We start from the raw sequence: 26,360 nt of genomic DNA on the forward strand, positions 1-26,360 counted from the left end.
CATTATGGCATTTTTCCTTTGTTTTGGGGGTATAAATGAACAGTTAACACAAGTAGAGAGTTTATAAAGAGGTTTTTTTTTTTATTTCATTGTCTCAATGTTTCACACTGATATAATCATATTGAAAACAGCCACACAAAGTTGAAGTGCTAAAAAGTAGAATGTGTTTCTGAATGTAAAATTGCCCTAGAAATTTTAATTTGTTGTTCTCTTTTTTCCCTCTCATGCTTCCTCTTCAATTCCCCCGTTTCCATCCTTGTCACATCACTTTTTCTACCTTCTCTCTCATCCCCTCTCATCTGTCCTCTGTGTCTATCGTCTCCTCCTACTCTCCTTTTTTTATCTCCCCTCTTCCAACCTCCTCACCATATTCACAGAGCGTCCCCAGCCACCCAGGAAGTTGTCTGTTCCTCAGGATGGGGTTGAATCTCGCCAGCTCCGCCTCCACTGGGTGACGGGTGGCTCAGGCTCATCCCCCCTGAGATACTTCACTCTTCAGATCAAGGAGCTGCCCAATGGGGACTGGACCACACATAACGCTGACATCCCGCATAACCTGACCACCTGGACTGTTGACAGGTACACACGTGTTTACACACCAGCACCACCAGCCAGATAGCATTACGTTATGGCAAAGATATCATTTATTACTCATCCTGAAAGCCTGTCGAGTTAAGAGTGAAACATACTTTTAAAAATACCATGTAATATTTGATTTTACATTCTTGTACTTAAATAGTTAGCAGACTAAGTGCAACTAACTACACTGCTATAGCAGCCCAGTGTGTTTCTTAATTTGCATGTCTTCATCATCTACTGAGGATTCTGACTTTTTGCCTGTGATATGCAGTATTAGCATCAGCTAAATTCTAGCCACAGCTGTCATTGCAGCCAGCAAAACCAACTGTCTCCTATTGGAAATTACAAGTGTGCCTTTGTCTGTCCCTGCCTGAAATCAAGGACCCATTGTTTAAAAAATTACTAAGAATTTTGAGGAAAGTAAGTCTGTCAATGTGATCATTGTAAACTGCATGTGCGCTGTGCCAGACAGCAGATGTGCCGGAAAGCTTGACAGGCATAGTCACAATGAGTAAGCAGGCTTAGCTAACAGTCAATTAGACCATCTCAGGCATCCTTGGAGAAAACAGGAATAAAAATCACTGTTAGCGCACCCTATACATTGAAATGTTGTCTAGGATGGCATGTTGGACATGAATTAGTTAGAGCAGTCTGTAAAAAAACGTGTAATGTTTATGCATCCTTGGGGGAAAAGAGTGGACATAGATGAGGATGCAGTGCATTCTCAAATAAAACAACAGGGAATTAGAGCACCGGACGGAATAAAAAAAAAAAATTATTCAAAAGTGCAGAAAAGTTTTGTGAAGCAAAAAAAAAAACACAAACCAAAGTCACCAGGGAGAGCAGAGTAATCATAATCACTGCAGAAATGAAGGATCTCAGCCTCCTAATCAAACAGACAGAGCAGGAAGTTCTCTCTGTCTGCTACACTTATACCTTGTTTTCTCACTATACCATCTTGCTTTCAAGTTTATGTGTGACGTTTTCCCATTGTCTTGCTCTTCAATCATTTTTACCGTTTCATCTGTCATTCCTCTTGTTGTCACCCCCCCGTCCCCTCCTTCCTCCATCCATCAACAGCCATTGTTTTCAGAAGCCATCAGGCATATATTCTTTACTTCATTCATCCCCAAGAATCATTTGTGCCTCTTACTTTTCCATATCTCCATCCTCTCCTCGCTGCCTAGACTGTTATTATGGTATCAGGTGATGGTGGTCAGACTGGATGACTACTCCAACTTCCCTGACAGCTTGAGTCGCAGCACTACGATGAGGCTTTACCAGTGTGTGGAGTGTGTTCCCCGGTGTTTCTTCACTGTTTGTGTGCACTCCTTCCCGAGCTATCACAGGGCTATTTGAAATGCTGAAGAGTGTTCTCTCAGTGTGTCTGCACCAGCCTGATCCAACCTGCCTCAGGGAGAGTTTGTGTGCCATGATGGTGGTGGTGCTGCTGCTGCTGCTGTTGTTTTGTTGCCATTTTCCTGCTCATTCTATCACTGAATGCTCTCATTACAGTGCCGGATGGAAGAATTAGCTTACATCTCTGCGTGCTTGCACTCACACTTACTTGTTATCTAACCTTAATTGTTGTTTTCCACTGAGACATCTTTGGTACCAAAACATCGAAGTCCCCAGGCTGATGCACAGACACACACGCACTTTCAAACGCTGTCCTTAACATCCTCCCAGTGCTGTTGATACCCCATCCTCTTTCAGTTTGGTGCCTTTGATGTTCTATTCCTGCGATACCCACAACCATAGGGCCTACTCTGGTTCCTTATTGGGCCCGGCTCATTATTACACAAGAAGACACTCGAACAGTTCTCCGGTCGCCTGCTGAATTTCTAACTGGTCCTCTGTAGTCTCTCAGGCACTCAGTAAATAATGTCTGGAGAAGGACCTTGCAGGTAATGCGAGAGTAGAGGTGGAAAGGGGTTGAATGACTTCCTGTTACAATTTATTAAATTGCCCCCGTTACCTTGTGTTAATAATAGGTTATATCAATTAGAAGTGATGAAAAATTACTGTTTGCTGCCAACTGTTTAAAGTGTAACCAATTTCCCCCACAGTGTTTACAGGAGAGTGTAAGAGAGGGCATGTTTAAAGTATTAACATGCTATAAGCCACCATACTGCAGACTTGTTCAGTTAGTCTCTAACAGTGTGTGCATGTTCATTCGGCTGATTGTAATTGCCTCTAGAGTCTTTTTTTTTTTTTTTTTTTCCCAATGATGTAAATTGTTATTCTGAGCTTATTAATGCATTCACCTTGCACAGAGGAGAAATGCAGATACGATGTTGTGGTTGTATGGCAGTAAAAATACTTACGGAGTGAAGACAATTAGGAACGGTGTATGATAATTATTATGCAAGACCCTGTCTGCTTTTCAAAGGCCACTGAAAGAGCAAAACCTGTCTGAAAGAAGGGGAGAAGGTGATGTTTAAGTTATTCCCAGATTGTTAAAGGTGCCCAGTGGAGTTTTTAACCAACACTGTAGCAGTAGAAGAAGTTTTTGATGAAAAGCTTCTATTAGAGAGCAGAAGTCCTGACGTCACGTCTCTGCCGCTAACTTCTGTTAACTTAATGCGGTCTCTGTTTAAGCGTTTCTGTCCTCCTAAAACAATAACTTATCTATGATCTAAATTACATTCCACCACATTATTAGAAGATGAAACTGTCATCGTTTTAAACAACTATTAAACTAGGTAAAAAATTACCACTTCTATGAAAACTGGGACAGACTTAATTATGTATGTATAAAAATGTCTATGTCTATGTATAATATTGAGTGAACCACCTGACATCTGTTGATCTGATCTGTTCGTGCTATTACAAATGCAGATTTTCATTGTTTTCACTGAGGTGATGTGAGGCTTGCTAGAACAGAACGAAGCTATTTCTGCTTCGCTTTACCTCTCTGTATACTTTGTATCTTGTAGTACACGCACCTTTTTTGTACATATTTGTGGTAGAGTAAGAAGAGGGGGAAAAAAACAACAACCCACAAGCTGATGTAAACAATGTAGGTTTCAAAAATTCCCAGAGAAGACTTTACAAATGTTTTAAAAGGAAGAAAACACATTCAGCTTGTTTGTAAGACCTTACAAATACACACAATGCTCTTTAGTGGAAACCTCAACGGAGACAAAAACATGTTTACCACAGCATCCTTTGAAGCTTTGGCATTGCTGCAATTACTTTTTTTTTTAATAAATGACCCGCTTTATGAACTCATTTCACTATTTTAATCAGTATACAGGTATCTCACCTTGATCACAGTACTTAAATCAAACTTTATCTGGCACCTTTCATGCAGATTAGTGCCATTTAAAATGCTCTACAGGTGACTGACACCCTCTTTAATCCGACAGTACAAAGAAATCATTGAAAGAGTTGGAGACTAATGCACATGAAGAAAAATAAATGTGTATATATACTATATATATATGAAAGGGGGTGTAGATGTAAGGTTGAGTATATCATGTGAATGAATGTCTGAAGAGCTGTGTGTTTGTGTGTGTTTTTGTAGGCTGAAGCCCTTCACATCATACAAGCTAAGGATGCTGGCCACTAATGATGTAGGAGACAGTCTCCTCAGTAAAGAGACAGAAGCTGTTACAACGCTGCAGGATGGTAAGAGACTGGAAACTGATAAATGAGGAAGACTCGGAAATATTTGGATTTGAAACATAATAGGGTTTGAAGAAGTAAGTCTGTCTTTCTGTATTTGTCTATTTTGTTCCTCACTCGCCATTTCTTTTCTGTCCAGTGCCTGATGAGCCTCCAGTGATACTCTCAGTGAAGCCAACAACCACTACCTCAGTCCTTGTGCAGTGGAAGGTATCGTTATTATCAGTCCTCTAACACACTTCAGACACAAATACAGTATATACACAGACCTAAAGGACAAAACATACAGTCCAAGTCCTCCTCACACCCCTGCAGACTTTCTCTGTATGTGTGTTTGTACTGTGTGTCTGTGGATGCAATTATCATTATTTATTGAACCAGCAAAGGTCAGAGGGCAGCACAGACAGATTGGGGGGATGGACACACAGACGGAGGGACAGACAGTCCTGGGAGGGGGAGGAAAATGTTCAAACTCCTAATGAGGATATGTCAGCAGGAGAGATGTTAGAGGGCGAGAGAGACAAACATCACCAACATCCAACAGTGGAGAAAAGAGAGAGATGGGAATTATAGAAAAATAGAGGTGGTTTAGAGCAACAGTGATATGTGAATGGACAGTAAATATAGCCTGGCTGCTTCACTGATTTAGAAGACGTATTTTTCTGTTAGGAAACGTCTTCTCTCGCTCTTTCTAGCCTTATGTCAAAGCAGAACGGGGCTATGAAAAACAAAGTCACCAGCAATTTCATCATCTTTTACAAGAATGCCAAACCCACTGAAGCATCAACTTGTCTGTGCGGGTTACAGCCACACCGATCCACCAGCCCCTTTAAAGTGGACTCTGCTGTTAAAAGACTGCTCAGCTCAGCCTGCCAGTGTCCTGTCAGTCACTTCACTACACCAAGAAAATTACAACTGTGCAGTAATTTCAGATGGCTAGATGTTCTTTCTCGAAAAAATGTGATAGCTAATACTCTGTTACATGTGCTGTGTGTTTGCATGTTCCCAGCGTCCAAGTGACAACACTGTTAATGGGGTGTTGACTGGATACCGGCTGTATTATCGAGAGCTCCCAGTAAACGCTTCCCTTTTCACCGAAGCAGAAGTCCAGGCAACCAAAAACAACACCACAAGTGCCCTAATTACAAGTGAGTAGTACTGCTACTAATTGAATTGACTGTCTAATGATATTTAGCCAACATTAGCGTTATATTTAGTCAACATTACCATTAGAGTTGGTAGAAAATGCGGTCTCTGGCTAATTTTTCAATGTTTAATGTTGATAAAAGGATAAATATGAAAATCCTTACTATGTACATGATATTACCAGTTGATCTACGTAAAAGTAACACATTTTACTATTAGTAACTAATAGCTATAGAAACACAGTTTTCTTGTTTTGTAGTGTAGAACTAGTTTGTATTTAGTTAGTATGATGTGTGTTTGTGGTGTGTCTATGTAACTGTGGGGGCATTTTTGTGTGTGCAGCACATGAGTCCAAGACAAATTTCCCTAAGGGGACAATAAAAGTATATTGTATCGTATCGGATGATAAGTAAAGATCAGACCGTTATAACAACCCTGTTTAGCTTACATAGGCTACCAGTTTATATTTTCACACAGTATGTGTTAAGTTGTAACATTACAAGAGACAAGATATTAGGTAATGTTAGCTTGTGTTCCTGGAGTATTATCTTCCTTAAATCCAAGACAGACCTGTTAACATTGCTCTAAACACTCATAGCATCCAAGACCAACTTCCACACAGCGTTCAGCATAAACTGAAACCACACAAATTAACTAACTTATGATAAACTCCTTGGCCATCGGAAGGTATGCTCCGTTACTACTGCAGGTTGTTGCTGACATTACCGCTTGCATTAGAGTAGATAAACACACTGTTTAATCTGTTCCTTACACCTTTACTTTTGTGTTTATGGTTTTGAAAGGGCTAAAAAAAATGCACCACGCTACAAAGACCACTTCAGCATGAGGAGAAATACAAAGCTTGACAGACCTGCCGTGCTTAGTTACGGTTGCTAAGTTATAATCCCTGTTTTGGGGAGGGGTTCAGCGTACTGTTAATTGGTTGTTGTAGTATGTCTTTGTGTTACTATTCTCAACAAAGTACAGTCCAAACATTGTTTGATATATGTGAGTTGAGCCAAACATGGCAGAGAATGCGCTCCCTTTCTGTTTTTGACGATTGCACAAATATGAAACAGCGATTTCATTAAATCATAAATAATGCCCGTTTATCAAGGTTAGCTGCAGTTTTTCTATCTACTGCTGTGAAATCCCTTATTTAAATAATGAATAAAGAATTAAATAATATGTCAATGACAGTGCACATAATAGGTGAAATAAGCAAAAAGAGAGAAATCAAAATGTTTGTAAAATGTTTCATCCATTAGTGTTATAAAAAAAAAAAAAGACTTGGCTGGTGTTTACCACTTAGCCAAATGTTCAGCGTTTTTAATTTTGAAATGTTAGAGGACAAAACCCAGATTTTAAAAAGGAGAAAAAAATGCTTTTAGAGAGAGACCAGAGATGAGCTGCTGTTTTCTTATGAGAGCAACCATATTGCTCTGATACTCTGCAACAACAAAATATTATTATGCACTGAACAGCTTGAAGTGCTTTAGAGGAGACTGAATATCTGCTCCTTCACATTGGCAGATGGAAAAGCTGTGTCCGTGCAACATATTGACTGACAAGGCTATTGAAACATAACAGTCTTTGAAACATTTTCCTGTTAAACACAGTCATTTTTATTGAATGGCATTATAATTGGACTGTTTATTGTTGAACTTGGAACATTTATTGATTTCCTCTCCATCCAACTTTTTTTCCCTCTTCCCCAGCCAAGAGCACCTTCAAGACAGTCAGCAGTGCCTCGCTAACAGAATTTGAGTTGACACGTAAGTGCTTAAAGATGGAACTGGGAAGTACTTCTTTAGGGTCTTTATGTTTTAGATTTAGTTTTAGTTCATTTGATAAGCAAGCAGCTTCTAAAATAGGTAACAATGACAACCAATCTATGTTTTTTGCATGCATGTTGTATGAATATTATTAAAGTATTTTTATTTCTTTGTAGAACTGAAGAAGTTCAAACGCTACCAGATTGTTATGACGAGCTACAATATCGTCGGAGAGAGCCCCCCCTCCGCCCCTGTTGAGGTGTCTGTTGGAGAAGCAGGTAGGTGGAAACAGAAGGACACTGTTGGGTTGATCACAATATCAATGTGTGATCTACACTTCTTGTTTATGTAAGTTTACACTTGTAGGATATGCTGCCAGAAAGGATGTTTCAGTATTGAATGTGGTTTTAAAAGCTTCCTCTCTCCCCTGTGTCACACATTTAGGGCTTTGTTAGGAGGTTGAGTTTTGGGCACATAAAGGAACGTTTAGTTTGAAGCTGAATCTTTAGATCTTGCTCTTATTACATCAGTTACCTTGGGGTATAAAGATCCTCACACACTCCCCCTCCTTCTCTTGATTTATACTACCTCTGTCTTTTAATTTGCAGTTCCTTTACAATATATCATTTTTAAGCGTGAAATCTCATTCTTGACCTTGGATATAGTAGTTTGACAAAAAAAAAGAATCCCAGCTCGAAGTCCATTTAGTTGCTTTTTCCAGAGCTTTCAACTGTATGACACATTCAGTAGCTCAGTAGCAGTAATGATTTCAGTCATCATGTTTCATATCACTGATGAAGACTGTGTGATGCAGTTGAAGGTTCCAGAAAAAGCTAGTAAGTGTCCTTTAGTTGGAATTGTTTTGTCCCCACTAAAAAAAATCTGTTTTCAATGTCATTCTTGGTCTGTCTTGTGCTCTTCTTGCTCTTTCATTCTCTTCTCTTCTTACTTTGTCCTGCCCACACCTCCTGTCCTGCTCTCATTGCCCCTTGAGTGACATTGCAATTGAGAAGCCCTGTGGTGTTTTGTGTTGTATGTGTGTGTGTGTGTGTGTGTGTGTGTGTGTGTGTGTGTGTGTGTGTGTGTGTGTGTGTGTGTTGTATGTGTGTGTGTGTGTGTGTGTGTGTGTGTGTGTGTGTGTGTGTGTGTGTGTGTGTGTGTGTGTGTGTGTGTGTGTGTGTGCGCGTGCGTGTGTGTGCGCCTGTGTGCACGCATGTGTGTGTGTTTGACTTAAGTCCCTTTGCAGGATGCACACCAGACATAAGACCATTAATTGGGGATGATTGCTAAAACGCTGATATTTAGTGACTTAAGTAAACCTTTGTGTGTGTGTGTGTGTGTGTGTGTGTGTGTGTGTGTGTGTGTGTGTGTGTGTGTGTGTGTGTGTGTGTGCGCACGCACTTCTGAATATCGTTGAGAGCTTTGCAAGGTCATCTTTTTTGTAGTGATGGCTCAACCTCTGTTTAACTTTCACCCAAGAGTCAAACCATGGATCCATTAGACAGAGAGGAGTGCAAATATATCTCTCTTACACACACACACACACACAGTACTGCGAGACAGCTAGGAGCCACAAACACACACAAACAAGAGTGCAGGTGAACACACATGCACATTATGGTAGTAACACCCACACATTTTTGCAATTTCTCTCACAATCTCACACTCCTTCTATCAGACCAGCGCTGCATTCTTAATCAACTTGTGTTGAGTGTGTGTGTGTGTGTGTGTGTGTGTGTGTGTGTGTGTGTGTGTGTGTGTGTGTGTGTGTGTGTGTGTGTGTGTGTGTGTGTGTGTGTGTGTGTGTGTGTGTGTAGTGTTTAGTAGGCCATACATGTCACATAAAGAGGAGTGAGAGGTGAGGATAAGCAGGGGTGAGTTGGAAGGGAGGCAGAGAGGGTTGGAGGGGGAATGATGACATGGGGTGATATGGCCTTTTCTCTAGCCTTAGGTGCATACTGCAAAGTGCTCATGCATACGTGCGGTACAGTGGAGTAACAAGGTACTGCCTGAGGCCCATTCTAATTGGACGAGTAGAACATATCTTCCCTTCTTCACACTCTTAACACCCAGCTACAAACACACACTCACACACACACACACACACACACACACACACACACACACACACAGACATAGTAAACATCTAACATAACACCTCACCCTCTGCAGCTCCGTCGGTGGCCCCCCAGTCGATCCGAGTGTCAGCTGTGTCTCCCTCCATCCTGGAAGTGACCTGGGACACACCTCCCCTGGAGACCCAGAATGGACTCATCCAAGGATACAAGGTGATGCACAGAAACACACAAACGCACAAAGATTTCCTCCTTGCAGGTGCATACAAGACAAAATAGACTCACAGACGCCTATGAGTGTCCGTGTCATAGAAAAGCATGCAGCGCTGCTTCTGTCTGTATTTAAAATGTCCCTACTCTTGTTCTTGGAGGGGTTTTGCTCTGCTGCACCTTCAAGTGTCCTATAGCAAGGGGAAAAAGAGAGAATTAAGTTAAGGGAAGAATCTGAATATCCTTTAATGGTTTCAACATCACTTCTCTGCCTGTCTCTCACCCTGAACTCCCCTGTCCCACCCCCTCACTCTTAGTACTTCAAACACAAGGTTATCTGTCCTGCTTTAGACACATTGATTTCTGCAGGAGTAGAAGAGGGAATGGAGAAGAAAGAAGGGAATGTAATATTTGCAGAGTGAAGGAATGAGACGGGCAAGTGATCCCTGTAGAATCCTGATTAGAGGAGAGGATCGAGGGAATACGTTTAAACTACCAGAGACGGGTGGACACGGGGAGGGGAATGTGAGGCAAAGGGGGGTTAAGGAGATTAAGACGAGAGAAATAGAGCAAAGAAAGAATGTTTAATGAATTTATAGGTTCTGACTCTGGTTAACACTCCTACTCTGTTAGATGGGCAGCACAGACAGCAGGTTCGACTGAAGGTAAACTTCATTGCGAGTGGGTTTTTTTTCAACAGTTTAAATGAAATGCTTTAGTGGGCTCGTTAAACACATTAAACATGACAGTTAAGGGGTAACAGGAAATTCCATATCATGCTAGTCTTGAAATCTGTCAACATGTAAAAGGTCTTAAAATGTTAATCGAGGCAGCAACAAAGATCCTTATGTACAAATTAGCTCATTTTGATGTAACTTGCCTTATACTATCAACTGTAACTAATGTTTTTTGTCTTACAATTATCAACTTAAAGACACTAGCATCATCCATCTTGCTATTTCTACCAAAATGGAGCCAGTCATTTCTAGTAGAAGTGCTACAGAAATAACAAAAGCCTGTACAGTATGTGATGAAATGTTCCTCCCCCTGTGCAAAACAAACATCCAGACACTGTTTTTCATCAAGGCTTAAGATCCTAAATCAACTTTTTAACAAAAGAGATCTTCAGAAAATCCATTTAAGGTTCTTGATCCTATCAAATCATATCACAGTCACATTCAATCATGTTAACTTTAAATTGTTTTGGTGGAATAATCCGAAACAGTATCACACTCCAAAAAGTAGATCCTCTAAAAAAACCTGCAGAGTGGATTACAAAATGGCCAGGACTTTTTCTGTAGCCATCAGAACAAAGTATCACAAAAGATATTAGCTATTTTTTCAAATAAAATATTTAAACCTTGTATGCAGAAAGTAATACACTTCTATTTTAAATTGAGCATATGGATGAGTTTTTCTGTATCTCATTACTGTAAGAGCTTTGTGAAAGGACAGAGATGGTATAATGCTGCCCTCAAGTGCTACTCATGAGCGGCTGCCTCCAAGTTTAGAAGTAGTAAATATAGCTTATAATGGTTTGTAGTGTGTTAGGAATAACAAAATGGAGCCCTTTACCAAACTAGCTCTTGGCTGTAGTTATTACTTTATATCCTAAACTGCACATAGACCCTTTGTGTAACAGAAAGAAACAGAACTTATTCGAACAAAAAATATAATATTGAGTGTTATTTTCGAGAATGACCAAAAACACATTAACATAATATCACCTTTGCGATCAGTTTCTTCCACAGGTCAGAATAATTGAACCATTTTCCCTTAAAGCATCTCTGCTGAATATCAGATGTTAGGTATCATTAAAATCCCTCTTTTGGAGCACTCTGAACTCATATGTATGATTATATTTAATTGAAGATATCGTATAGTAATAGCATGAATACCAATTTGCCACATTTTACTTCTGCATGTTGATATTGTCGGCCAGTACATAGAGGTCAAAGAAATCATATCAATCATTTATCAATACCTGTCAGTTTCTCACTTTGTATCCATCGTGATGGTCCACAGATCAAACGGCATGCTGTCAAAACTAACTTTTAGATAAAATGTCCAGTCTGTCTGTGCTTATAAAGGCCACAGTTTCATGATCTAAGCTGAATGTATTTGTATTTGTGTGTATTTATTTTTCCAGTAACTGTGCACTTCCCCTTACCAATGTGAAAAAAGTAGTGTAACAGCTGTCATCAATGGGCCTTTGGAGTATTTTCTCACTCTGAAGGCCCTTCTGTATACAAACTACTTTTTTTGATTCATTTCTAATGCATGAGGCTCAACCACCTCAGTAACCTTGTGGTTAGTGTGCATCAGATATAACTGTGCGCCTGAGGAAAGTCAAGCCAATTTCATGTCAAACAGAGCCTTTTTGCTGGGCTCTCAGGTGTTTAAGACATTAACAGATTAGTTTATTTCCTCTACATCCAGATGAAAAATATGTAGTAATTTCTAAATGTACAGAGTTAATGGAAGCAGCTGTGAGTTTAAAGACTCTTACAGTGCATGTGTACCTGTCCAGTACCATTATAGGTAGGAGGCAAGCTGTTGTAATGCAATAAACTGATTTTGTTACTATATGCATTAGGCTGTTTACTGGAATAAAATATAAAGTATATGGCTCATCTTTTTCAGTCATTATATACAGTCTGTTTCATTCAAAGTGTATGACGTAGATTACAATATAGAAATCACAAATTTAGGCATTTTCAGAAAGTCTTGTTTTTTTCAGAGTCGATGAAGTAACTCATTCTTCACATCAGCTCCGTTAGACTTAAACAAGAGTGATACATTGATCTGTCTAAGGGGCCAAGATTTAGATTGAAGGATCAAATGTATGCATCATTAAGTTGTGAAATTGACACGCTATAAGCTACCAAGTCTTAATATTAATATTGATCTCTTCATAAGGGTGACAATAATCAGGTGACCTTTGTTCTATTTCAGCTTACAGGGATCGACCAAAGTAGCCCGTGTGTCTTCATTACTGGCCGATGTCATCAAAGTTAATGGTCACGTCAATGATTATTGGTTCATTACCCCTTGAGCATGTGCAATCTGCAAAGAATTGGGCTAGAAGTGATGTGTAGGGGCTGCACGAGGTTTCTAAGAAAAGGAGTTACGGCTTGACTTTTTGATTTCATTGGTCCAAATGAGCAAAACTCATGTTGTATGATTGCAAAATTGGTCATGTGAGAGTTAAAAATACTGTGCAGTGTCAATAGCACCATATCCATTAAATGTAGGTGTGATCATCTTGAAAGACAGACTGTTTTTGTTGCTCAGCATCAAGTTGGATTTATCAGGAAAAGCAAAGTATCCAAGTTTAGTTATTAAGACTTGGATGTTGGTGTGAATGCTATCATCTCAGTTGATTGGTAACTACAATAGCTCTGATAGAACAATGCAACATTATGCTTCTAAATGCTATTTCATGTCCCTGATAACAGGATCAAATGTATTATAAATATACTGTTTTCAGCTGCTATCAGGTCATCTAAAGTAGTCTACATGTCTATTATCCTGTCAACAACAAAACAAGTCTCTTCACAACCACTTTTCTCCTCATAGTAAAACTGAGCACAAGGTCTTGGTTTTTATATGGATCAATGAATGAAACAGACAGAAAGTAAATAATACATATACAGCAGTTGGCAGAGATGAACTGAGGAAAAGAAGAAGACAGGAGCAGCGGAAGATGTTAGCAGACTGATGAAAAGCAAGGTCAGTGTTGTTGACAGTGTTTCTCATGTTGCAGATCCACTACTGGGAGAGGGACAAACAGAACCAGAGTGAGAAGGTGACGGTGATTTTTGTCCCAGACACCCGTGTGCACCTTACCAATCTGACCAGCTACACTCCTTACCTGGTCACCCTGACTGCCTTCAACACGGCTGGAGACGGCCCAGCTAGTGATCCCCGCGGCGCCCGGACCCTGCAGTCTGGTAGGGAGTTGTTGACAGTTCAGTTCCAAGCAAGCTTTATATTATATATTTTTTTATTTCCTCTTATTTTTATCGCTTCTGTTATCCTCCATGTGTCTGCAGCTCCGTGCCAGCCGAGCTTCCTGTCCTTCTCAGAGGTGACGGGAGGAAGTATCAACGTGTCCTGGGGAATTCCGCTGACACCGAATGGACAGCTGGAGGGCTACAGGGTCATCTACCAGCCCACTGCTCCTGTACAAGGTATGCATGCACATCCTGTTTACACATAAACAGAGAAATACTTGTTAAGACTCACGCTGACCTGATTTGTTTGGGTTGTCTTTGTGGGAGCAGGAGTGAGTAAAATGGTCACAGTGGATGTGAAGGGCAGCTGGCAGCGATGGCTGAAGGTTCGAGACCTGATCAAAGGAGCGACCTACTTGTTCAGCGTTCAGGCTCTCACAGTCAGCTACGGACTACCCATACAAGCAAATGTCACTGCTCAGCCTGTGCAAGGTAAGCAGGGCCGTACCTCTGTGTGTGTGTGTGTGTGTGTGTGTGTGTGTGTGTGTGTGTGTGTGTGTGTGTGTGTGTGTGTGTGTGTGTGTGTGTGTGTGTGTGTGTGTGTGTGTGTGTGTGTTTCTGTCAGCTCCTAAATAGGGACAAATTGGTGCTCACAAGGTAAACTAGCATTAGTTTCAGGTTAAAATTGGGGTTAGGCATGTACAGTAGGTATGTTCAGGTCATATGCAATAAAAAAAAAAACTGCTCTTAAATGCCCTCAGACTCATGTCATCAATGTTAAATGTGTTCATTCAACTCACATGATCATAGTTAATGATTTACAGGCACAGACTAAGAAGTGTTGTTGGAAGATTTTCCTCTTTTAATTGTATTTATGCGCTGACAGAATATTTTAAAATATTATATTTGTCTTATTGTTGCTAATAACTAATAACTAGCTTACTTAATAGTTATAGTTAAGGCAAGTACCTAATATGAGTAAATACAGTATCCTTCCTAAGTGATAAGTATGGGTGTGTCACTACAGGCACCCCTGGGTCACCTTTGGAGATGTCCATCACCAAGACGTCCTCTGCCCTCACCATCCACTGGACAGACGGAGATATTGGTGCAGCACCAGTGACTGGATATGTTATTGAAGCTCGTCCGTCAGGTAAGCTCCAGCGGACACACACAGGTTAGCCACATCTCACTTGACATGCACCTCTTCAATATGTGCAGTAATTCTTTCCATTAATCAAGAGGTTAAGTACTGGCCGGCACTAAACTGTACTGAGTGCAGCTTTCTCCAGCTTCATTAAGTCCTGCTGTGCAAATCAAGTCAACTCCAATTTTCTTATAAAGATTATTGGACGTGAAAAGACAGTAAGTGAACTTCTATGGCAAGCTGAACACTGCAGGGTAAAAGTAAAGAATTTGCCGACTGATAGAAATAGTAATATCCGTTTTATTAATAATAACTCCGCATTATCATCATCATTATCATCTTGAATGTAATTGGACAGTTTATGATTTTCTTTAATAAGAATTATGAAAGGGGATAATTCTCAAATGGAAGATGTTCTTTCTTGTCTTTGTCTGTCCATCTATCAAAATGTGACTCAACTCTCTCTACCTCTCTCTCTCTCTCTCTCTCTCTCTCTGTCTCTTTCTTCTCTCTCTCTCTCTCTCTCTCTCTCTCTCTCTCTCTCTCTCTCTCTCTCTCTCTCTCTCTCTCTCTCTCTCTCTCTCTCTCTCTCTCTCTCTTCTCTCCTTCTCTCCTACAGATGAAGGAGTGTGGGATTCCTTCATCAGACTCCTCCCTCCCACCAGCAGATCTGTTTCAGTGCCTCTGGAGCGTCTGAGGTCAGGGATCAGCTACGAGTTCAGAGTCATTGCCGTTAATCGCTATGGTTACGGACACCCGAGTACACCCTCTGCGGCTTTAGCTGGTAAACACACACACGCACATACATACACACACACACACACACACCTACACACACACACACACACACACAGTGGTGACAGTCAGGACCCATCTGATCATGGTTTGACTGGATTTCTTTGTTAGTTGGATCAGAAGTAGGAAGCAACTGTAATCACCGTCATGTGCGTTTGTGTGTGCTGCCATCTAGAGGAACAATCACGCAGCTACAAATGTCAGTGTGCAAAAATAAGGCGATATGGAAAGCATATCTGTATTGTTGTTTTCCACCCACAGAATATCACCAAATACACCAATAAATCTAATAATTTATGAAAAATCTAATCCAGGCATTTATTCAGCTTCCTCTCTCTTACCCAATAAACTGACCTGAGGAAAGAGACACTTCAAATTATATAAAGCATTAGTTTCAGTCTATTGGAAAAATCAGCGGGGTGACTTTATTGACAGTAAGCACAACTGTGTCTCAGTGAGAGCCAGTCCTCAGAAACTATCATTTACAAATTGTGAGACAAAACTGTATGATCATGGTGGAATTTAAATAATCATTTTAGTCATTTATTAAGGAAAAACGCCAAACATTTGCTGGTTGCAGCTTCCCAGAATTGAGGATTTCCTGTGACATACATGATACTGAAAATCTGCTGATCAGACAAAACAGGAGATCTGAAGACATCATTGTGGGCTCCAAGGAGAAATATAAGGGGCATTTCTGTATATTCTGACATTTTATAGACAAAAAAGCTTAATCAATAATGAAATTAATTGTTAGTTGCAGGCATAGTGGTTGTATGTTGATAATATCTCCCTGATGTGTGTCCCTTCCTCCGTCTCTCCTGTTCGCTCCTCTCTCTGTCTGCAGCACTGTCGGAGCGTCCGTTCTATGAGGAGTGGTGGTTCCTGCTGGTCATGGCTCTGGTGGGACTCATCCTCATTCTGGTCCTGGTCTTCACGCTGCTGCTGCATGGGCACAGCACCAAGTACAAGGCCTGCGGCACAGGTCTGTGGCTCTGATATTCAAATGTTAATGTAATGCTTGGTATGGGAACCTAGTGGGAAGATTTATTCAGTTGTGTGGTGACCTGGAGATTGCCACACAATTAGGGCAATGGTTTGTTGGGTTGTATTTGGGAGGTTTTTTGCACTACATGTACCTTCGACTGATTTATTGTGATTTATTCCAACCTTTATGATTGTGAAAAGTTTAGACATGCACTCGTACTGTAGCAACACTGCCTCAAGCAGCTCCACTGGCACTTGTTAGGTGTGTACAAGGTCAACTCTGTTCCTTTGCCAGGATAATTCAGGGTGAACGATGCCCTGAAGCGTCTCAGTAAGAAATTATCTCGAACTGTAATTTTCATGGGATTTTAAATATGGTTTTAGGTTGATGCTGAAAATAATCTTTAGAATTAAATACAGGTTAATTGTAAAGCTTGTAATTATAATGCTCATAAACAATTATTAATTTAACTAGTGCTAGCTAATTGAACAACTTAAAATTATAATTTATGTATAGCTAAAATACTACATGTACAATGCCATCTAAGTAGAAAGAGAGTGACTGCTAGAGCTTAAAGTTATTAACGCTGCATTATAACATGATTATTTTCAGACAAGTCTGCATAAATTACATTTTCAACACTTAATATAACTATTTATCATCTAGATGAAGCTTCATAATAACTTATGGTTAGATTAAACTATTCTTATTTAAGTAAAGCTTTGTTTGAATTAGGTTCTCGCCTCCGTTTAGAGATCGCACAGGAAAAAGAAAAAGCAGGCTCACTTCTTAGTGTTTCGTACTCTGATCTGCGTCGCTCTCTTATGTTTGAGCTTGCACCACCTCCGCAGGGTCAGTCACAAAGCTCAGCAGCCTGCAGCGGGAGGGATCAGAGTCAAGACTCAAGGATATGTCAGTGGGAAGGATGCTCACCAGCGCGGGTTGAAGGACAAACTCTCTCCACATTATGACAAAACATTGTTAGTTTGTGTGATGTGTTGCCCAGTTGCTCTTCTGAAGCTTTTAGTCTTTCATGTTTTCTTCCTGTTTTCATCTAAGTTTCTTCTCCTGTTAGGCTCACTCTAATGTTCTCAGTTGTGGGCGCAGCAGTGCTTTTACTGTCACTGTGTGTATTTGTGGATGTGGGTTTCTGTTTTTCTGAGGACCAATTTAAGTTTTATACTCAGGAAGTGAGAACATTTTTGCCGACCCTCACTTTGCGACTGACCTTCAAAGGACTGTTTGAGGGTTAAGACTTTGATTTTAAGGTTAAAGGACGGGTCATGATTCATACTGATCATTCATAATGCACTTACGATGGATGTGATGCGAGCCAAAATCTAAAGTCTGAAGCTAATATGAAGCTCAGTCTACTAAATGAGTCAAATTCAAAGTAGATATCTAGACAAGTAGATATCTGTCTTTTTAGAGCCATAGTTCCTCCTTTTGTTACTAAACTTCCATCGCAGCTCAACAGGGAAACACCAAGACTGAATTTGATGCTAAAAAGACTGTAAATGTGGCAGATATCCACTTGATATGACAATTGGGGATCTTTTAATATTTAGTATGGACAGCAGGAATGATTACAGCAAGAAAAATCTGTTTCAGTGTTCATATGTACACCTGACTGCTGACTGTAGAAAATTTGTGAAACTCTCCTTTAATGTTGAAATTGAATTTTGTGTGTGTTTGTCCTCGTTCATACACGCCAACATCTGTAATACAAAGTTTGCCCTGACTAGCACAGGTTACATCAGGGCAGCTGTTAATCTGAGTTGCCATGGAAACCATGACACAACCTCTGGGCAGTGGAGCAGTCAAACAGAGTGAGGGAGGTGCTGTCGCAGGGGAGAGATCGAATGCATTAAGGGCGGCCATACAAGCATAAACAAAGAGAAGAATGAACAGGTGTTAGTGGGCAACAGGAAATGTTATATTTGTTCTGCTGACTTTCAATTATTTAGAGCACCTTGGTTTGTTCCAGACAGAAATCATAATAATCCCAATTTGAAACATGACATTGTTTCCTTTATTGCTAATTTTTTATGGTTATTGGTGGACAAATTATGAAGATATTATGTGTGCCTGAGTTCAATTTTATGATCCCTAGTTTTATTTACTTCTTACTCTCAAGAGAGGTCACTGAATACAAAATTAATGAAACTCACTTAAGTTCAGAGCACAGCAAGTGGATCAATTGCAGAAAAAAACTCTCAGAGGAGTGACTGAACTTTTGTTGTTGTTTTGAATTTATCTGAACTAATCCCATCTGACTCCTATTCTTTCTTTTTCCTCCTCCAGGGAAGCACGTGTCCACAGCGGAAGAGTCTGTGACTCTGGACAACGGAGGTTTCACCGCTCTGGAGCTCAACAGCAGAACGCTCAATAGCAAGAACTCCTTCCTGAAAAAGAACGGGACCAGGTGTGCAGTCAAACACAAGAACACACAAAGACACACATGCACACACACACACACACACAAATGTATCATGTATCATCATGTATACAACAACCTTATCATTTCTCAGCACCAGGTGTCACTCCTCACTGCCTCTACAATCACTTTCTTTCCCAGTGCTAATAATACCTGACTAATACACATTCCTGACTTTTTAAAAACATCTCAGATTAACTGTTTGTGTGTGTGTCCAGGTCTCCTCCCAGACCCAGTCCAGGGGGTCTTCACTACTCTGACGAGGACATTTGTAACAACTATAACGGAGCCATACTCACTGAGAGCACCACGCTCACTGAGAAGCCCACTGAGGTCTCTGAGTCAGAGGTATTACTCTGCCTCTGCTCATCTCTCGCTCTCACTTCGTCACTGCCTCTCTCAAATTCAAAAACTTCACTGGTCAAGAAAAAAACATCTTACTACTATAGTACAGCACAAAAAGCACTAATAGATGAGCTTAAGGACCCGTTGAACAGCACTACGTTGTGTTCTTTGGAGTGGGTTATAACCTGTATGTTATTTAACATTATTAATTATATCAAAGTGGATATTGTTACATTTATATCTAACCTTCATATATACAGAATAGTTCAAATGATTACTTAAATCTCGAAAAACTACAATTTTTTTACCTTTAGCTACTTGTTTCTTTTAGCTGTTTCATTTACTTCTAGCTAACTATTTCAAAACTTTAAGCTATTTCACTATGTTTGCCAACTGCTTTTCACACCCTCACCTATTTACAACATGTGGTGTTAAAGTGTTACAACTGACTCAGCTTACTGGTTATTTTAAAGATCAGCATCTCACCAGTTTGTAGTCCTGTTTGTGGTATTTTTTTTTTTTTTTTTTTTAGTTCAGTTAATTAGTTAAGCTTTCCAAATACCTTATGGAAATTGCGTATGTTCCCCCTAGTTGGGTATCACTGACACAATGACCAGGTACCACCAGGTTTGAGTCCAGCCATGGACCTTTGTTGCATGCTGTTCTCCATCTCTCTTTCTCCATTTCTTGTCAGCCCCCTGCTCTCTTATATCAAATAAAGGCAAAAGTATTTCAAACATGCACTAGCTGATAACAAGCAATCCAAATTTCCTCACAGAAAGACAAATATTCATTTAATGCATGATTTTTGGACTCCTTTTTATTTTTTCACTCCTCTGCTCAGTGAACTCGTAACCCCATCTTTATACTGTTTTGTACAAATGTGAATACAAAATTGATCACACACAAATAAGAAAGTCAAACCAGCCTGTTATTTTCATGCCGCTATGAAACAATCTTGGCATTTTCTCAAAATATGAATTGGGGATAGAAATTGCAAGCAGCAGTTGCAAATACTATTAACTGAGTGATGTTGTTGGGAGTCGGGTCTTTCTTGTGGAAGATGAACAGAAAAGGCATAGGTGAAAAATAAAGAGACATCACACTAAATAGCTCTCTCTAACCTTTCTGCCTCCATCGTGAATTGAACACGCTGAACTGAAACAAAAAGCTGCTGATTCAATTCATTTCAGGTTTACTTTTCACACAGAGCAGTCTCTATTGTACGGAGACCCAACATTCCCCCATGAGCGGCAAGTGAAAACTCCCCTTTAACGAGAAGAAACCTCAAGCATAGCCGCACTTTAGGTGGGCGGCCATCTGCCTTGACTGGTTAGGTTGAAAAAGAAAGAAGGAGAGAGAGAGGAGAGAGAAGCACAATAACAACGATAATAACATCAACTCAACAACGATAATAATAATAGAAGTTTGACTAACAGTAATTATAGCAGGACCACAGGGGTCCCTGCAGACACAGTTGATAATGGGTCAGATGTGCCAACAGTGTCGTCTATCGTGTAATTTCAGCATCTTCAGTCCATTCAATCATTTCCTGTCTTCTGCTGTCTAATGAAAGCACAAATAACAAAAAATATAAATATAAAAACAACAAATGAAATGACTATCCACAAATATTTACTGACGACAGATGATTGGCTTCATGTTAACAGTAAAATTCCTTCCTGCAGGTTTGTGTCTGTGTTTTTCTTTCTAATTAACTGTCAGAATCTAACTCCTGTGTGTTTGTGTGTCCAGTTAACAGACAGCGACTACGAGGACGAGCAGCCCAAGCATTCCTTTGTGAACCACTACATGAGCGACCCCACCTACTACAACTCCTGGAAGCGGCAGCCCAAAGGCCTTAAAGGGATCGCTGCTCCTTTCGCCTACGAGGAGTGCGCCACTGCGGACACGGAGCCCTACTACCAGACCGTGGTCACCCAGCACAGCACAGGCGGCGCGTACATGCCCACAGGGCAGCCTGCACACACGCATGTCAATCCCAACACCAACCCGCCAGGGTCACGCACCCCTGTGACGGGGTTCTCCTCATTCGTTTGACTCTAGAGAACAAAATCTGCACAAAATGATACACACACATACACAAAATGAAGGAGGGGAGCGAGTGTGTGTTTGGACTAAAGGAGACAATGCCAGCGGCTTCGGAGGAGAGGGGAGGACGAGATGAGGAGACATGGGACGGACTGATGATGATACAGCCCTTCATGCCCCAAAGAACTAAACCTACACTTCTCACTCGCCTTCTCCCCTCGTTCACAAAGATCCTCACTGTGTCGACGAGTGTGTGTGTCGCTCTCCTACTCTTTTACGCCTCTGTGTCACTGTGCTTACACACAGTTACTGTTCTCGTCTCCACACACAAACACACACATCCACACCGGCGTATACTACCAGATATTCATGCCTATTCCTATTCCAGAGACTCTCCAACGAGAGCTAGAAGAGTAAATGTCGAGGAACTGGTGGAACCTGGAATTTCTGCACAACGCTTCTTCTTCTCTATTTTCTGTATTTACACACATAAGTGCACAAATACACACACATTCACCCTCTGAAGGGCCATCTCTGTCTCTCTTACTGGGAGAGAGGAACTTTAAGCTTAAAGAGGAGAATTATTAAAAGACGGCACAGAAGTGAGCAGCTTTTGTTGACGGACTGATTCATGTACACACACACGGAGCAGTCAGCTTTAAAAGACCACCACACGGAGGAAAAGAAAAAAAAACAATCAATAATCACAGTTTTTGAACTTGAAAAAGGACGGAGAGTGTGGGTGGAGGTTCTTCAGCACTTAAGGCATTCTCAGTGAGAGTGTGCGAGGTTTTAGAGAGTGATATGTGATGTTTGGGGTTTGGGTTCGAATATATGAAAATCATGTTTTTTACTGTCTACTGCCTGTTGTCAGCGCTCCTGTTACCGCAGCCTCCCAAGCCATAATGCTTGCACTGAGCCAAACCCCACACATTTCATCCCATTCTGTTGAAGTTTAATTTTTTACAAGTTTGAGCGTGTGTTTGAGTGTGACACGTGTGCATACAAGCATGCGTGTATGAATGGCTCTATGCTCAGTTTAGAAGCCTGTTCATCTGTCTCTGTTGTTCACAGCTAAGCAAAGGGTGCCATCGTATGTATGTTTGTATTTTTAAGCTGGATTTTGTACAGGGAAACCCTTTTTACTTGTGTGCCGTTATATGTAGCTCGGCCATGTGTGTGTAATGTTGTAGTTAAACAGCACTGGAGCAGCAAGTTCACAGCCACACCGAGTGGTTAGAGGGAAAATGAGCAATCTAGATTTAACACAAATCATGAAACGTTGTAGTGAATGAGTGAGCTCAAAACAAGACTGTAGGATATTTTAGAGAATCATGTCTTATTCAAGGTGAGTGTGACTGAAGTTTGAACCGTTTGAAGGCCCCAGAATCTTCACCCAGGCCTCAACTCCAGCAGCCGGGCTGACACACATATACGTACTTTGTACTTCTCTTAAGTGCAAACAGAAATCCTCTTGTACAAGTTTTTGTTCATGTATAATTTAAAGATTCTCCTCCCGCCCAGCCAGCAGCCTCCCTCACTCTTGTCACGCTTGTTTTAAGTCCCATACAGTGTGTGAATAAATGGTTATTGTTAAACTATGTCTGTGTGGTCTGTTTTTGTACTGGGACAATGAACATGTCTCAGTACATTAACCCCTACATTACATTAACTGAATTAAAGATATGCCTTAAAGGGGACATATCATGCTTTTCCTTTTTTCAGTCATATATATAATGTTACAATGTAGGATATTCAAGTTAAACATGGCCTAAGTCAAATAATGACTTCAGGTTTAATGGCTTCAGACATCTCTGAACACTCAGATTGCAACTCTTTTTTTTCTACTGATGTCAGCTTGTGATGGATTTCTTTTGTCATCTGCTACATGCACAGTGTGCGAGTTCACTGTGAGTGATATTCCATTACACAGCACTACAAAGTAAAATCGGTTGTTTACCTGTGGGAGGTGTGCTGATTTGCAGCTCTTCATCAAACATCATCATCACTGTAGCTTTTTCTGCTTTTACTGTTCCTGCCTGCATTATTTCTAACTGCTGAACAGAGAGCTCCAGCTGGGGTCTTAAAGAGACCGGAACTAAGACTGCCTGTTAAGAAACAGGGGCTGGACTGAGGGGCTGCATTCCATAGAAGATAAATAAGAAGTTATTTGAACTATGGATCATGTAAAACTACTTTAGTGGAGTCCCAGAATACAAATGTAGAGCTGGAAATGAGAACAATAGATCCCCTTTAATGTTATGGAAGTGACTCAGAAGCCCTGTTTATACCTGGCATTAACATACATGATCCACTCAAAAGTGGACAGCCAAAGCTCATTGCGAGCGGACCACTTTGTCCAGATTTCATTGCTGCCTACATCACTTACACGAGAAGGTCAAACAGCCCCGCTCACAGTTATTACGTCAGTCAGACAAGCACTAAATAAGACCTAATAAAATGTTTCAAGAACTAATACACATGTACAAGCTACTTCAACTTTGTTATTACTCCAACCATGTGAATCTGTGCTCCTCTCCATTCTTTCAACCATTTACCAAAATAACCACCACATTCTGCATATGACATATTTTCCTGTTACGTCCTTGTAGAGGATGCATCAGGACACATTAGTGTTAACACTACAAAAGATATTAGGTCAAATGTGTCCCAGACCAACGAGTGGTTTGAGTCATGGGGTCACAATGCGTCCTGGAGGTCATTTACACTTGTGTTTAGCTCATGAGATCACGAGTGATTAGATCATGAGAGACACATGTTAATACCAGTTGTAAACAAAGTCAGATTAACCCTGAATTGAGCCCTTAACAGCGGGCAAGCATTTTATAGTAAGTAGGTAATAAAAGGAGACCAGATATCAGTAGTCTATCAATTATTATCTATCAGTGTTTCACTGTTTTGCTGAGTGTGTGAAGGGGCTCTATGATAAAGTTCCCAGAGCAAAGTATTACATTTGACCTAACTGATTCCAGCAGATTCTCAAATTATGTAAGAGGTCATTTAGCAGAGACAAAGTGCATTAATTACACTGATGGCATACTACTTGCAAATTGCCAGATGTTATCAAAAGAAAGCATCTGTTCACCAAAACTAAGTACATGTAAAGGTTATAGTAGGTACTAAAAGTAAAAGTTAGGCTGCTAACACAAAAAAACATCACAAATAGTTTTTATTTATAAGTTAACTTCATACAAAGTGCAGTAAACAGAAGAAAAAATCAGTATACCTGCACTCAGTTTTTCAAGGTACTTGGTAGGTAGGTTGTTTCAAGCATCTCAGAGAACTTGCCTCAGTTCTTCTGTCTCTTCATGTAATCCCAGACTGACTCCATGATGTTGAGTTCGGGCTCTGCAGGACTCTGTGTTCTTCTTGGGGTCATTGTCATGCTGCTGAATAAACTTGGGACCAATCAGACGCCTCCATGGTGGTATTGCATAATGGATAAGAATCTAAGCATTTAAAAGGCGTAACACTTTCACAGTACTGTATATATACACGGTCGCCAATAAAGTTGGAATAAAATATTTTTTACCTCTTTCCATGAAGTGATTGTGACAATGTGATGTATTCTTGATAGATAAAGTGTATATATTCTCAAAATTGTATTGATAAATCTCATTATACCTGGTCAAAGGTGATTAATGATGTGTATAAATAGAAAATAAAAAGAGGAATGTGTCTGAAAACAAAATGATTACAACTTTATGGCCGACCGTGTACATGCAGGCTGTGAACATTTACATTGAATTCAGCAGCAGCATCTCTTTTCAGTAACAGTATCCCTATGGTTCAGGATAATCAACAAACATTGTTGTAATTAGTTTTCATGGGGAGATTATCTTTGCCAGGGGGCAGTTTTAATAAAAAGCTGTTAGCTCAATGAATTATCCTGATGTTGATTTTGGAGAGAGCATTTTTGTTACTTTTTTGACGCTGATGATGTGTCTATCACAAACGAAACTCCATTAATCTCCATTATACTGGTGTGGCAGTTATCACAAAATTTAGGAAATAAACGTATACAATCTCAACAACTGGCTTTACACCAGTGGTGGTACTATGAGGATGCGTTTTGTATATTTGGGTGAACCAACCCTATAAAATATGCAAAGCGAGATCATACAAATAAATAGTGTCTCATTAAGAACGCACTGTTGCCGTCATTGTGTGAATACTCAAGTGGCTTTAAATAAATAAAACAGCTCACTCCAAAATCCATGTAAACAGACTTGAGTCTGATAACTGGCACACAAGTGGTAATCAAATATTTTAAGAAATCATGAACTGTAGTAGAATTCATCAATATGATTGTAATCAAATCCATTTTAATAAGATTATATATATCATATTTGATTATTAAGACCTGGTTATGATGGCAAAACAAAACAAGTGTGACATGTTAGACAATGAATTTCATCCATCTGAAACAATGTGATTTATTGTTGTTATTATGAGAAAGTTAATTATTTTAACACTTTCAAAGTGGTGCCAAAACAGAATTAACAGCAGTTTTGCATCAGTGTGTAAGCTGCAGGGTTGGGAAGGTTACTTTGGAAATGTAATAGGTTACAGATTACTAGTTACCCTATTTCAAATATAATAATAAGTAATGTAACTATTTAAATTACTTAATCAAAGTAATGAAACTTATTACATCTCATTACTTTTCTAATTTTCTAGCAAATGTTTCCAGCTGTTAGGGTAAGTGTTCCCATTAAGCACCAAAATCATGTGAGTATTTTTCATGGATACTGACATGATGTATAAGGGAGATAATTTCTTATAAAGCAAGATTTATCTCTCATTTGAAAATGTATTCATTAGTTCATGTATATTTGGTACTGTGACACCATTTAAGCCCATGTCTGCTCCAAATAAGCCCACGTCATGATTTATTTACAAAATACAAAACTTATTTTTTTCAAATAATTAAAAACAGCTATATATGTATTCAGTAAAATGATAAATATTAAAGGGGAAAAAAACTCTCCTCCTGAGCCAAGTCTTAAAGGTCTGACTTCATCAACATTTCATATGTAACTGTAAATTAATTACACATTTTTTTCTCAGTAACTGTAACGGATTACAGTTACATTTGTTATGTTGTTAAATTATTTAGGGATAACGCTGTTAAATAATGTTACTAGTTACTTCCCAACACTGAGTAGAAGTACCTCAAAAATTGTACTTGAGCACACTAGTGG

At 39.9% G+C, this 26,360-nt stretch overlaps 1 protein-coding gene across 1 annotated transcript in view; it reads left to right on the forward strand.

The window, feature by feature from the left end:
- The window catches only part of LOC133994967 (protein sidekick-1-like), a 240,242-nt gene extending 219,098 nt beyond the window's left edge, over positions 1-21,144 (forward strand). The window contains exons 31-46 of the mRNA XM_062434212.1: positions 378-579; positions 4,109-4,212; positions 4,349-4,419; positions 5,219-5,357; positions 7,074-7,130; positions 7,307-7,408; positions 9,303-9,418; positions 13,182-13,368; positions 13,471-13,608; positions 13,702-13,863; positions 14,399-14,524; positions 15,138-15,302; positions 16,161-16,298; positions 18,606-18,726; positions 18,957-19,086; positions 20,839-21,144. Coding sequence (XP_062290196.1) covers positions 378-579; positions 4,109-4,212; positions 4,349-4,419; positions 5,219-5,357; positions 7,074-7,130; positions 7,307-7,408; positions 9,303-9,418; positions 13,182-13,368; positions 13,471-13,608; positions 13,702-13,863; positions 14,399-14,524; positions 15,138-15,302; positions 16,161-16,298; positions 18,606-18,726; positions 18,957-19,086; positions 20,839-21,144 — 2,264 coding nt within the window. The remainder of the gene's footprint in view (positions 1-377; positions 580-4,108; positions 4,213-4,348; positions 4,420-5,218; positions 5,358-7,073; positions 7,131-7,306; positions 7,409-9,302; positions 9,419-13,181; positions 13,369-13,470; positions 13,609-13,701; positions 13,864-14,398; positions 14,525-15,137; positions 15,303-16,160; positions 16,299-18,605; positions 18,727-18,956; positions 19,087-20,838) is intronic.
- Positions 21,145-26,360: the final 5,216 nt, after the last annotated feature.

The sequence above is a fragment of the Scomber scombrus genome, chromosome 2, assembly GCF_963691925.1.
Source record: "Scomber scombrus chromosome 2, fScoSco1.1, whole genome shotgun sequence".
NCBI lineage: Eukaryota > Metazoa > Chordata > Actinopteri > Scombriformes > Scombridae > Scomber > Scomber scombrus.